The 11,935-nt window shown below is 47.3% G+C and overlaps 2 protein-coding genes across 2 annotated transcripts; both read right to left on the bottom strand.

Moving 5' to 3' along the window:
* Window positions 1-552: 552 nt before the first annotated feature.
* F4807DRAFT_433389 (uncharacterized protein) lies at window positions 553-5,155 on the bottom strand. Its single transcript, XM_047998672.1, has 2 exons — window positions 4,237-5,155; window positions 553-4,169 (listed from the first exon to the last, which is right to left on the bottom strand). Exons 1-2 carry the CDS (start codon window positions 4,465-4,467, stop codon window positions 1,017-1,019), a joined length of 3,384 nt encoding a protein of 1,127 aa, XP_047852322.1. The 5' UTR covers window positions 4,468-5,155; the 3' UTR covers window positions 553-1,016.
* Window positions 5,156-5,628: 473 nt separating this feature from the next.
* Window positions 5,629-11,326, bottom strand: F4807DRAFT_469027 (putative NF-X1 finger and helicase domain protein; the record flags this gene model as incomplete). The annotated part of the gene is made up of 7 exons (XM_048002662.1): window positions 5,629-7,370; window positions 7,425-7,498; window positions 7,553-7,579; window positions 7,616-9,327; window positions 9,418-10,059; window positions 10,126-11,197; window positions 11,304-11,326. The coding sequence occupies 7 exons, from the start codon at window positions 11,324-11,326 to the stop codon at window positions 6,052-6,054; spliced, it is 4,869 nt and encodes a 1,622-aa protein (XP_047852321.1). The 3' UTR covers window positions 5,629-6,051.
* Window positions 11,327-11,935: the final 609 nt, after the last annotated feature.

Raw genomic sequence — 11,935 nt, 5'->3', positions numbered from 1 at the left:
AGCTGGCAGGTATCTGTTGTATCATATGTAGATTGGGCTTGAGGAAAGGTTGGCTAAGCGCTTCAAGGGTACTTGAGGTCCCTTCATCTTGTGTTTCGACAACTGGAGATGGAGACGCGCGCTTGTATATTATTGGTAGTGGCCGTTTTGGCGGTTGGCGGTTACGAGAGGTCTCAGCCAATCGCCTGCGCCTCTGGAGAACCACCTGCGGCCGCCAAACACTGAAGAGCTCGGTGAGACATTGATTGATTGGGCCTCAATACCGTGTCTGGTATATAGTAGTATCGGAAGACGGTATGCAAGAGACAATATCTATCCTCTAAAGTCATTTCGCCTCATTGAGTTGTCGTTCACGATTTAGTTGAGGAGAACAAAGAAGAGGGAAGACTGGAAATCAATTGATGCATGTCCGGTGAACTAAAAAGGCGGGGCAGATGCTGACTAAGAAAATAAAATTATAACCCATATAGAGGGAGCACGTGATCTCTTCCGCCCACCCTTTTCCCCTTCAGCCCCTTCTCTCTATTTCCTTTCATTCATCAAATTTGTCATCATGAAGACTTTATTTTCAGCATCAACAAGAAATTGTCAAATATAACTTACAACAATGACTATTTTAATATTCAACAAAGAGTTGAAATGCCGATTCATTAATTACTACCTATTACATGCCAAGTAGAAATATTGTGGTTATCGATGTAACCAATCGTGGTGCTGTCCCCAACTACCCGTACCCGTTTCCAAAAAAAAGATGAAAGCTACCCGCGTAGGTAGGTCAACAGCCGCAAAGATGATATGCTAATTGAACGATAGATGGTATGAATAAGTTACATAGCAGGTTGATGGGTAAATGACATTGAAATCATCAAAACTCCCAAGGGTATGCGACCGATGAAACCTATCATGGTAGTTTCGAAATCCGAAATCCGATGTTGTAGATGATTAAAAATCATATCAAGCCGTAAGTACCGGCACCTAAATCAACCAGCGAAGGGTACGCGAGAAGAACAAACGCCTCATAAAGGGCCACCCTGTCCAATGGCGGATTGCTCAAGCAGAATCTGCTGCAGTGCCTTAAACTTGATCGGCTTTGTCAGGAACTGGGAAACCCCGGCCACCATGGCCTCCTTCCGCATATCCTCATTACCCACCCCCGTGATCGCGATGATATTCGCCGACGTCACCGCCTTCCCGGCGGCCCTCTTCTGTCTCTCGAACTCGCGGATTTGTCTCGTGGCCTCCAGGCCGTCCATGACCGGCATCTGAACGTCCATGAGCACGAAGTCGAAGCGTTGCTTGTCCGTCGTATCCTTGAACTTGGTTACCGCCTCGAGGCCGTTCATGGCTTCAACGTACGGCAGCTCGATCTTGCTCATGAAGGTCACCAAGAGCTTGAGGTTGATCGCGTTGTCGTCCACGAGGAGTATGCGCGGCGACCGGACCGACAAGTCTCTAGATTGCGTGCGGCTCCGCTGGATGGCCGAAAAGCTGGATATGTCGCTGACGCGCGATATCGGGACTACCCTCCTATCCAGAGGAATCTTCGTCTGCAATTGCTCCGTTCTCCACTTAAAGTCTTTTAGCGATGGCCTCCCTGGCCCCTTCTTCTGGTCGGTGACGGCCGGCAAAGAACTAGATCCAGTCGCCGAATTATCTTCTGAGGCTCGGTAATGTGCACTAGATGGCGAAGGTGTCCTAGAGCGCGGTTGCTGAACGTTATTCTTTTCATTCGTCTCATTGCCTCCAAAATGCTGGAGGCACTGTAACAGTACCTTCCCAAGCTTACGCACGCCCACAGGTTGGCTGATGACCTCAATTATCCTACCAAGGGAAACAAGATCCTCGATACCAGCTGTCCGCAGCGCAGCAGCTTCGAAGGCATTCGTACATATGACAAGCCAAGCTGATTTATCATACCCTCCCTCTTTCGTTCGCTCTAGGAGGCGTTCTATCGGCGGCGGCTCGGCATATATGTAGATTGCCGTGTCCTTGTTGGCCTCAGCAGAATCGGTTTCGATGACAGTCATATCGAACCAATCTCGACAGAAGGTAGCAAGGGAGGACTCAAGCGCGGAAAGCTCTCTGCTAGGACTTCCCTTGCTGCCAATGACAGGGCCTAGCAGGCAGACCTTCTTGCCCCTAGCAGCATTCATCGCATCGCGCAGATTGTCGCACTGAACGCCGCCGCATAATCCCGCGGCAGCGATCTGCATCGGAATTGAGATATTGACATGCGTCCCAACCCCCTTCTCACTATCAACCTTAATACCACCACCCATATTCTCAACGATCTGGGACGTAATCGAAAGACCGAGACCTGTCCCTGGCATGAATGAGTCTTCTTGTGTGAAGGCTTTGAATAGGTGATTAGAGAGGAAACTTTGCGACATTCCAATTCCGGTGTCTTTTACAGAAATTTCGACCTCAATGTCGGATTTCTTCACTTGTTTCGCCCTAAGTGACACGTCGATACATCCTGTGGCGCAGTATTTAATGGCATTGCCAACAACGTTCATGATAACGCGGCGAAGCCCCCCTGTTTGTCCTTGCAAGCACCAAGATTCCAATTTCTGGATATGAAGTACTAAGAATACTTTACCGGAAAACTTCTGGCTGCCAGAGTGGATCTGCTCCTCGGTCGTTGACGCGTCATCAATGCTCATCGCTTTTATTTGTGCCGTCGAATCATTGACGGGATCATGTTGTCGGAGGTTTATCTTGCGAAAAGTTTGACCCGCGAAAACTGCTTCAACCACCTCTTCTAACAGAAGAGCAAGGTCAAAATTATCCGACAGAGGTTCCGCCATATCGCGCGCGCTCTTCCAGATCTTGCCCCTCTTGGATTCTACGGAGCGCGAGCCCGCTCGGTTCAAATTGTTGATTTTCGCGTAGTCGAGAAGATGATCGATGGTATCTAATAGCGTCTTACCGCATGTTTCCACCGCGCCTATGAGGCTTGTCTGATAAGCTGAAGTCGTCGTATCTTCTAAAAACTCCCCGGCTCCAAGTATGCCCTGGAGTGGAGAGCGAAGTTCATGAGAAATGGAAGCAATAAATGTGGATTTTGCAATGTTGGTATTGAGAACCTCCATGCACGCTACCTCGCTCATCATGCAAGATCCGAATGTCTTAAAATAAGGCAATACGTCGTCGGGATCGCCCATCTTGAAGTCGTCGCCCCAAATGATGCCTGCGGAAAACCATTTACCCTGGGCATAATAGAAAAGGGGTAAAAATATTAGCCATTTGGCGTCTGGTATGCGACTAAGAAGTTCCCGTGGTAACAACTTGTGAGGTGGATCCTCCGTATCTTTTACTGATGCATTTAGTACGAAATGGCTCGCACCGCCCCCAGCAATCATCTCATCGTAAGCAGAGCTTTGATCGGATACAACGCGTCCCTTATTCAGATAGAAACATTTGCCAAACGGATAGCGAAGAATTAATTTCTTCAGATTCTTACGCTTGATCATACCTCCGCGGTGCTTCTCGTCCGGACCATTTATCACGATTAGGCTCAGAATATCTGCCATTTCGTCCGATCGGTCGCTGAAAGTCGCTTGCGGCCGGCTGGGTTCGCATCCCGGAGAAAGCTCCTCGTCACCCTCAACGATCTCAATATCATTATCCTCATCTTCGGACGATTCAAAATTAACATCTGCAACTATGGAGGGGTCGTCATCTCCATGAGGTGAGATTCCGCTTTCAGATGGGCGAGAAAATAAGCCTGATGAGGCATCGGCAAATACACACCCGGATGCGTTGGTTTGTTGGCAAAGTAATTGAGAAGCCTGATCGAAAATTCTGCGAATATTGTCCTCGGGAGAATCAGGCATTTCTCTTCCCCTAGAGACGCTCTCCCTAGAATACCGGGGGACTTGGGTTACATCGGCCTGATGTGAAGTGATGCCCCTTTTACAGGAATCGGGTTTGGACCCAGACAGAGAAGTCGAATTGAATTGGCTGCGACGCCCTCGTGGAGGCTCCTTCTGAGGATCAGTTGCTCGCACGTCCGATTGACGTTTGGTGTTGTTATTGGGTTGCATGAATCGATCCGTCTTGCTGAGTTGGTACTTGTATTCGGACAAGTCCTCCAGAAAATACGAGATGCCTCTCATAAAATCCCTCTCTGAAACACGGCCGATCGCATCCACTAATAGACTCATGGTTAGTTAAATCTGCAGAGGCCCAGTTGCTTCCAAGAAATACTAAATTCAGTACTTCCCGACGCTAGGTATTACTTACCAACCCTCTCCAGATGATTGGCAACAACTTGAGCAACGTCTTCCATAAACCGTGCCTCTTCGAGAGCAATACCCTGAGGCCTCGGTTGAGTATCCGAAACAGCATAAACGCCGATAGCAGACCCTTGCTTTGTGACAATCGGTACACCGGCGTAGAATCTAACGCTAGCTCCAGAGGTGACATAAGGACGAAATTTAAAACGATCATCTTCCAACGTATCATTAACAACAAACGCTGACATGTTCACTTCACCGCCCTCCGTGTCCTTGAATATTGTTTTAGCCCCGAAAGCATGCTCATCCATACAATCCTGCCGCGGGAGAGAGACGTTCCCAAGCCATATGTGATCACCAGGCGCGTGCCGCCTCTCATCGACGAGTGAGACAGTTTGGGTAGCTTCGGCAAGGATTATTTGCGTATTTGAGTCGATCAAAGATACCATCCCGCGTTTAGCGTTCAATCTCAAGGCAGCCAGCTGAGCGAGTGCGGTAAGCGTCGTATCGTGAGAACACTTTACGGATCGGGTTTCGTCGGGACCTGTATTTGCAGGTACCGTCTTCAGCTTTCTCGAGTCGAGCCACGGCTGATGATATTTGTTGACATCGAGCTGTCTCGCTAGTTCAACTGTGCTAACGCTTGAGGCGCGCCTCTTCATGGCAGCAGGCGGTACCATGTCGATGAATTATCAACCTAAAAGATGTATTATATAAAAAAATCACGAATGTGTGTTTCTCGGCTGTGATCCGATAACACCCCTGGAGCTGGGCGGAGATACCCAAAGATGATATCAACCGCCTGAAGCCCCTATTGATCCGAGCCTGGAAGTAGGTTGTATTTGTGTGACTGAAGTTAAACGTTTCGAGAAATAGCGGAGTAGGTAGATAATAGTTGAAAATCTGTAGCGCTCAAAGCTTCCAACTAATATTGTGATGACATCAGAATGATAGAAAGCGAACTACCAGGACGTGGTTAAGTAGGTAGGTAAGCAAGGTAGATCCCTGTGGAGGAAAGACTCTAACATCTAAGAAAAGTTAATATCAATATTATATAGATACTCACGAGTAATAACAACTACTAGAAGCCCAGTTTGCTCGCGTGCTAGCCTTTCAGAGTCTAGTCTGCTGAAGGCCTTGCCATACCGGTGCTCGGCCTGCAGAGGTTCGATCGAGCAAAGTTGTTGATGGCTAGTCCTAAGACAATACGACACATGACATGACTTCTATATACGCCGCGATCTTTTGTAGTTACGTCTAACTAGAGCGTTCCGATTAGTAATGTTGAGACCCCTCCCCTATTAGGGACTTCCTCCTACCTTACATAATACTGCTTGGTACTAATAATGGGTAACTTCGAAGGATGGAAAGCTTTCTTTCCCTATTACTATATATCCAAAATTATAAAGTCGTAGTAGAGGTAAGAGGGATATCTACCTACCTAGGCAAAGAGGGATTCACAGTTTTTAATCAAGGGGCATCGCAGTTCTTATTGATTGCTTAATTACTGTCAGAACACAGTCGTATAAGGACCTCGCAGTTCAACAACCTCGAATAAGGCGATCTTACCAAGCTTAAGCGGTGGTAAATGTATGAGTCATCTCTTCTGGCATTTTCTGCCGCCAAGGAAGAAAAGGGAAAGCAAAGTACAAGTGCCTATGGCTAGCAGGTTACACGTTTTTATGCGCAATGACACAAAAGGGGTTTTGTGACAATTTGTCCCATCTCGGAAGAGGCCAAATTTGTTGTTTCCCATTGCGTCGTACCGCCATCTGCCCTCATTATATCGGGCTCCAACCACACGACCACCCAGTTAAGGGTGAATCTTTCCGACATTTGCGCCGCATTCTGGGCACTTGGCATCTTCCCCTAACGAGTTGACGTCTGCCACAGTAAATGGGTGGCCGTGAGCGCAGGTACCCCAATAGCCAATTCCAGTGAGCTTTTTAGCCATTTCTCTGTGGATGGCGCGTTGCTCTTGTACCGACATTCCAGTGTAAAAAACACCGTGGTTAAGCATCTTCCCGACAGCATCTAACTCCTTTTGGAGGTGTGTAGCTGGTTGGTAGTCACGGACAAGAGCCTGCGCCTGGGAATAATGGTCTTTGGCTTTGGCTATGGTGGCGTCGCACAAGCCAACTACCTTCAGGTCAAAGTGTTCCTCGGAGTTGGCCAGCTGCTTGATGAGTCCGACAAGTCGTGCAAAGAAGATGTGTCCTTCTGCTTCTTGAACAATATAACCGGTCGTCTGCGCTAGTTTGATCAACAGCTCACAGTCTTCGATTGGTTTCTCCAATCCGAAATGCATTGTTGTGCAACGCTTAGGCGCATCGTTTCTCAACTTCAGGAAGTCGCTCAAGACCATTAGGTAGCAGCGGAAAAGCGTGACCTGAGATAGGAGTTCACCACGAGTGTGAACACGAGAAGGGCCTGGTTCGAACTGGCCTATTGCCCCCTCGACGCTATTGGCCTGTTCGACGAGATCAAATAATAGTTTGTAAGGTCTTTCTTCACCCCTAACTCGATCCATACAAAGGAATATATCGAAGTAAAGAGCAATGATCCTCTTGTATCGATCATTGTTGATCGACTTGTGGATTGCCAGCATATGGTCAATCTGAAACACGCCCATCTCACGCTTGTCTACTTTGTTGAACAGTTTAGGAAGTTGTTCGGAATTCTTCGAGTGCTCCAGTTGTTGTTGTTCATCGAGAAGACGTCGTTCCAGCATAATAAATTGAGCATGCGACCAGCGAATGAATCTTCTGGTTGATTCATCTAACAAGGCTTGTCGAACTAATCTTCCATAGCGGGAAATGTTCCGTAGGCTTCCTCGACATTTCGGGCAGGCTTTGATAGTAGCGCTCGTGAGGGGCTCGTACGGACCCTTGATAGCAATGACTGTACCATCGTCAAGACTCTCATAGTAGTCGGACATGCCTAGCTTACAATCCATACTCAATGCTGTCATGATATGGCCGCATTTAGGGAAGATACAAGGGTCCGTATCTAAGTCGATGTCACGGTACTCTCGAACCTCAATTGTATCTACTACAGTTCTCTTGATATCTTCAGATGCACAAGTCTGGCAATACCTGGCATCTGGACAGATCTCTCCGCAGAGAGACGGACCTAGATGTTACCTTTAGCATCAATAGTTTCTATATGATAGTTGTTGACACTCACATTGATGACCGCAAGGTTGTAGAACCTTCTTACAGCGTTTGGAGCAAGGAATCCAATTGCATGGCGCCGCACACCTATTGAGAATTAGCATTGATATCAATCTAACAGATTTCATCAAATAAACTTACGGCATGGTACAACGACTGTGAGGACATCTAGATGAGCATTTGTCTTTCTTGCAAGGGACACACCGCTCAGAACACGTTTTGCGACATTTCGTATGTTTGCATTGCACGTCGCAATCCATGTCGCAAGGAGGGCATTCTTCGTTTGGATGACACGGTCGTTCGCAGACGTGACTGCAAGTGCCGTAGCTTCGACCACAAATGCTTATACAGTCCCGGTGCTCTTCCTTCACAACTCTCCCGCCCTCACGAACAATACAGGTTTTGCAAGAACCTGGACATTGATGTCCGCATGGCAGAAAATGACCACATCGTGCGCGACAGATGATATCGTTCACAGCGACATACCCCTGACAAGGTAATTCTACACTATGATTACATCCCGGTATAGTTATCTTGATGCGTTGGCGACATTCAATCTCGCCGGGTACCAGAGTTTGCCAGCAGCGAGGCGAGGTTAAGAAGTGCCCACAAGGTAGAAAGAGCTTTTTCCCTTCTAGTACAGTCGAGCAATTTTCTTCGCATGGCTCTCCGCACCTATTTGGACAGCCGTGGCCACAGATTTTCTTTATCAATGAACATCGCTGATGACATTTGATGGTCATATGTAATGGTGCCGCATGGCACTTGCTGAGGCACGCATGGCCACACTCGAGTACCTGGAGACACTGAGCATTGCAACCTGCCTCTGGGGATAATCGCGCAAAGTCTTCGGGACCTGATACTTCAATAAGTGCATCCTTATGTCTCGGACACTGAAGCGGAAGGCTAGTGCCAATATTCCCGTTCTTTTTGAGCATGCTGATGACTTCCGACCACATGTCAACCCCGCCGTACGTAGTAGAGTTTCCAAAGATATACATCCCATGCTTGGCTCGTGAGAGAAGGACGTTGATTCTGTTTGTGGTTTGCATGAAACCGCATTGCTGATCTAAGTTGCTCCGTACTAGGGAAATGACAACGACCTTCGCTTCTTCTCCTTGGAAGTTATCAACCGTTGCGAGCCGTAAACAGCTTCCCAATTCCTGTCTGTGGATATTGGGAGTCACATCAAAATCTTCATCCTGTGAATCCATGAGGTCTTGATCCTCGACCACAACCTCGAATGATTCTTGAAGTCTTTGTCTCAACTTGTGCAGCTGTCCGAGATAAGGCGTGATAACCGCAATATCGTTATGGTTATAAACACCTTGGCGCACGAGGTGGGATACGAAGGCACAAACCATATCAACCTCGAATTTGTTTGTCCGGGACGTATCCGCAACCTGATTCTGGCTAGGTATTGTTCGACTCTCAGGGTATTCATGATGAAACCAATAGAGTCGTTTCCTCATCCCAGCCACCTCAGGATAACCACCAACTTCCTTGAAGTCTTTCAAATCGTTGTACAGAGTGCTTCTAATTAAGTTGGAAATCGACGGATGCATTCGCCTCTGTACTTCAAGCATGTCAAATGGCAGTCTCAGGTCGGTTGGTCGAGGAGGTTTAACAAGCCTTTCAAACAGCGATACATCTAACGAGTATTTTTCTCCACGAGGGTTCGCTATAGATAGCTCGTAGTTGTCAATGTGGGGACGCAATTGAAGATGGTCTCCGATAAGGATGGCGTGTTCCACAGATGGGAGCAACGATGTTAGGATGTGGCTCTCTAACACCTCACCAGCTTCCTCGCAGAGTAGTACCTTAGCTCTGAGATTTCGAAGGGTGGTCAAATTCTTAGCCAGGCCTGCGGTGGTCGCGCCGATAACATCGGCGTGTCCGAGTATGCGAAGGTCCACCTACGCGAGGGGCTGCGTTAATAATGGCTAATCATGAAACCCTAGATTTGAAAGGAGACGATATCTAACAAGACGAGAATCTAAACTTACCTCACCTATGCCCATTTCATGTCTCTTTTTAGCGGCCCAGTGGCTGCGATGAAGGGAGATGAACTCGTCCTCCAAATCAGAGATGACCGCAGAAGCCCACATCTCGCGAAGTAAGGAGCGTTCTTGTCGACTGAATGTCGTTGGATCTTGTTTCATCAATATCCGAATTTCTCTAGGTGCACTGTTTGATACAACACCCTCATTGACCCAACGACGGAAGTAAGCGTCCTCGTCCCGGTGGATACTTGCAGTCCATTGGTCCTGCTCTGTGCCGAATATCGCCTTATAACACAACATCGCCGTGTCCTTGACATGCTCTTTCTCTCTCTGGGATATCATTGAGGTCCGTATCTGAGTTATGAAAGCCTTCAATGCCTTCTCTGCGTTCTCCAATGCCGGACCAGATTTGCCTAAAGTTTTCTTTTCCGATCTAGTGCGCTCTACATCCTGTGCGATCTTGCGCAGGTTCACCTGCTGGAGAATCAACGATTCAGATCTCGAGCCAATCCGGATGATCTTCTTCACTCCATCGTGCCAGAGGTTTTCAAGAAGCTGGTCTAAGGCATGGTTGGTACGACAAACGCAGACTATAGGTCCTATTTCTGCCTTGTACTTATTCGCTAAAAGCACCTTGATGATTGCCTATATTCACTCAGTTATCTGTTTCATATATAGGTGAATACTTAATAGAGGTTAAATGCCACTTACTTCGCCAGTGTAACTTTTACCCGTTCCCGGAGGTCCTTGAATAAGTGCTAGACCTCTCTTTAGTGTGTTCAGGAGAGCTCGAGACTGGCCTTCGTCTAGGCTTGATCTGATTGAAAGGTCACGGGGGTTCGGGTCATTTTTGGGTCTGAAGGTGAAATTTCCTCCATCGGAGGTAAGACACTTCAAATCAAATGCGAACTTAGGCTTCGTCGTATAGAGAGGAGGTGGAATGGTAACTTGAATCGGGCCATCTAAGACTGGCGCAAGTAGGTTAGTAAATGGAAGATCTAACGTCCTTGAGATATGTTGAAGTGCGCTCAGAGCCGGTTTGAACGAAGGCACTAATACGCCAGGGAATTCTATCAAGGATCTGGGTGTAGGGTTCTTAGATCGAATAGCTCGAAGCATTACTCGGAGATCTGTGTCGCTGGGCTCAGCTAAGCTTAGGCTAACGTATGCGAAACTCGCATTACTGTGCAAGTCACGCTTCCCGAACGGTGGTCGATCCCTGTTTCCCTTGTTGGAATCGATCTTGGGTCTAATAGTGGAGTCTGACACAGCAAAGAATACGGCGGTGTCTCTTTCCAGAAAGCAAACGAGGGCGCCAATCTCCAAGCGCTTCGATATTCTCCACCAATCTTCGCGCGCTTCAGTTGAGAGTCTACTCGCAAGCTCCGGTTGTTTAAGCTTCAAGTGAAACTCAAGCCCCGATCGACGTTTGCAGGTAGTATCAACAATATCTACGACGCTGTACGAATACTTGCGAACATTGCTTTGCAAGTAAGAGGTGTGTTCACCTCTGGGATCTTCGAGAATTCGAAGCTCTTCACAAATGCCTTCTTTCAACGGCCCAACTGTATCTTCTCGAAGTAATCGAAAGTGCCGATCGATTAATCCTCGAATCCCTGGCAAATGTAATTGCGAAGGGTCGTAAAGCGGCCGGTAGTCTTGCCGGGTCGACATGAGCTCCGACATAGTTGGCAGAATCCGAATCTTACTTATATCTTCAAAGTCGTTATCATGACGTGGACCATATGCCGATAGACTTCCAGGGAGATCTTGAGGTATCCAACTATGGAAAGAATCATCTTGATCCTGCGGTTTTCTATGGATAGTTAGCATAATAAATAGGGAAGGGGTAGGTATAAAGTATTATTGTAGCAAAAGCAGTAGCTCACCCTTTTAGAGGCGCCATGGCCATTCTGTGAGTTATATCAGGTGAAGTAGAAGGATGAGGCAATCATTGGGGAAAAGAGGGTCTCGATCGAAGGATACAAAGCAAACGTGACGCAAGTGGAAGGATGCAGACCCCCAGATAATTGCTAGGAGCCTTTGACTCGTGAATTACAGTAGTAAAGCGATGAAAGTGTGTATTGATGGTGGAAGGGAGGTTGGTGGAAAAGAGAGGATGGAGGATAATTGTGAAAAAAAAGATTAAAAGAATCAAGTGAAGCACGTTCACGTAAATTTACTAAGGAGCGATCTTTAGAAGGGAAAGCTGAAACGGGCGACGGAAAGAGCAACTACTAGTTACCAGGTACTAGGTAGTTCACGATACGTATTCCATACGTAGCAGGCTGTACTTGGCAATATACCTAGGTATGTACGACTTCCCGGGGAGGTACGCCTTCCGACATTAGCTTAGGGGTTACCGATTGGAGATAGATGTTAAGATGGGTGCCTCAAAAGTAGATGAAAGCAGATTATGAGTGTCATAGTTGTTATATGAGAAGGTTGAGTTATTAGGAATAGGTAATTAGTACGAGGTAGCTACATGTAGGCATTTGTCAAAATATATTACCTATCTGTA

This window comes from Annulohypoxylon truncatum (assembly GCF_022578515.1).
Source record: "Annulohypoxylon truncatum strain CBS 140777 unplaced genomic scaffold F4807scaffold_25, whole genome shotgun sequence".
In the NCBI taxonomy this organism is placed as follows: domain Eukaryota; kingdom Fungi; phylum Ascomycota; class Sordariomycetes; order Xylariales; family Hypoxylaceae; genus Annulohypoxylon; species Annulohypoxylon truncatum.
The sequence above is the reverse complement of the archived record's forward strand: the minus strand, read 5'-3'. Positions and strand labels throughout refer to the sequence as shown.

Coding starts and splice junctions, on each gene's coding strand:
- F4807DRAFT_433389 (XM_047998672.1), bottom strand. CDS start 4,467: ATGATACGTTGGAAGATGATCGTTTTAAATTTCGTCCTTATGTCACCT. Junction 4,170..4,236: donor GGAGAGGGTTGGTAAGTAAT/ACCTAGCGTCGG, acceptor CAGATTTAACTA/ACCATGAGTCTATTAGTGGA.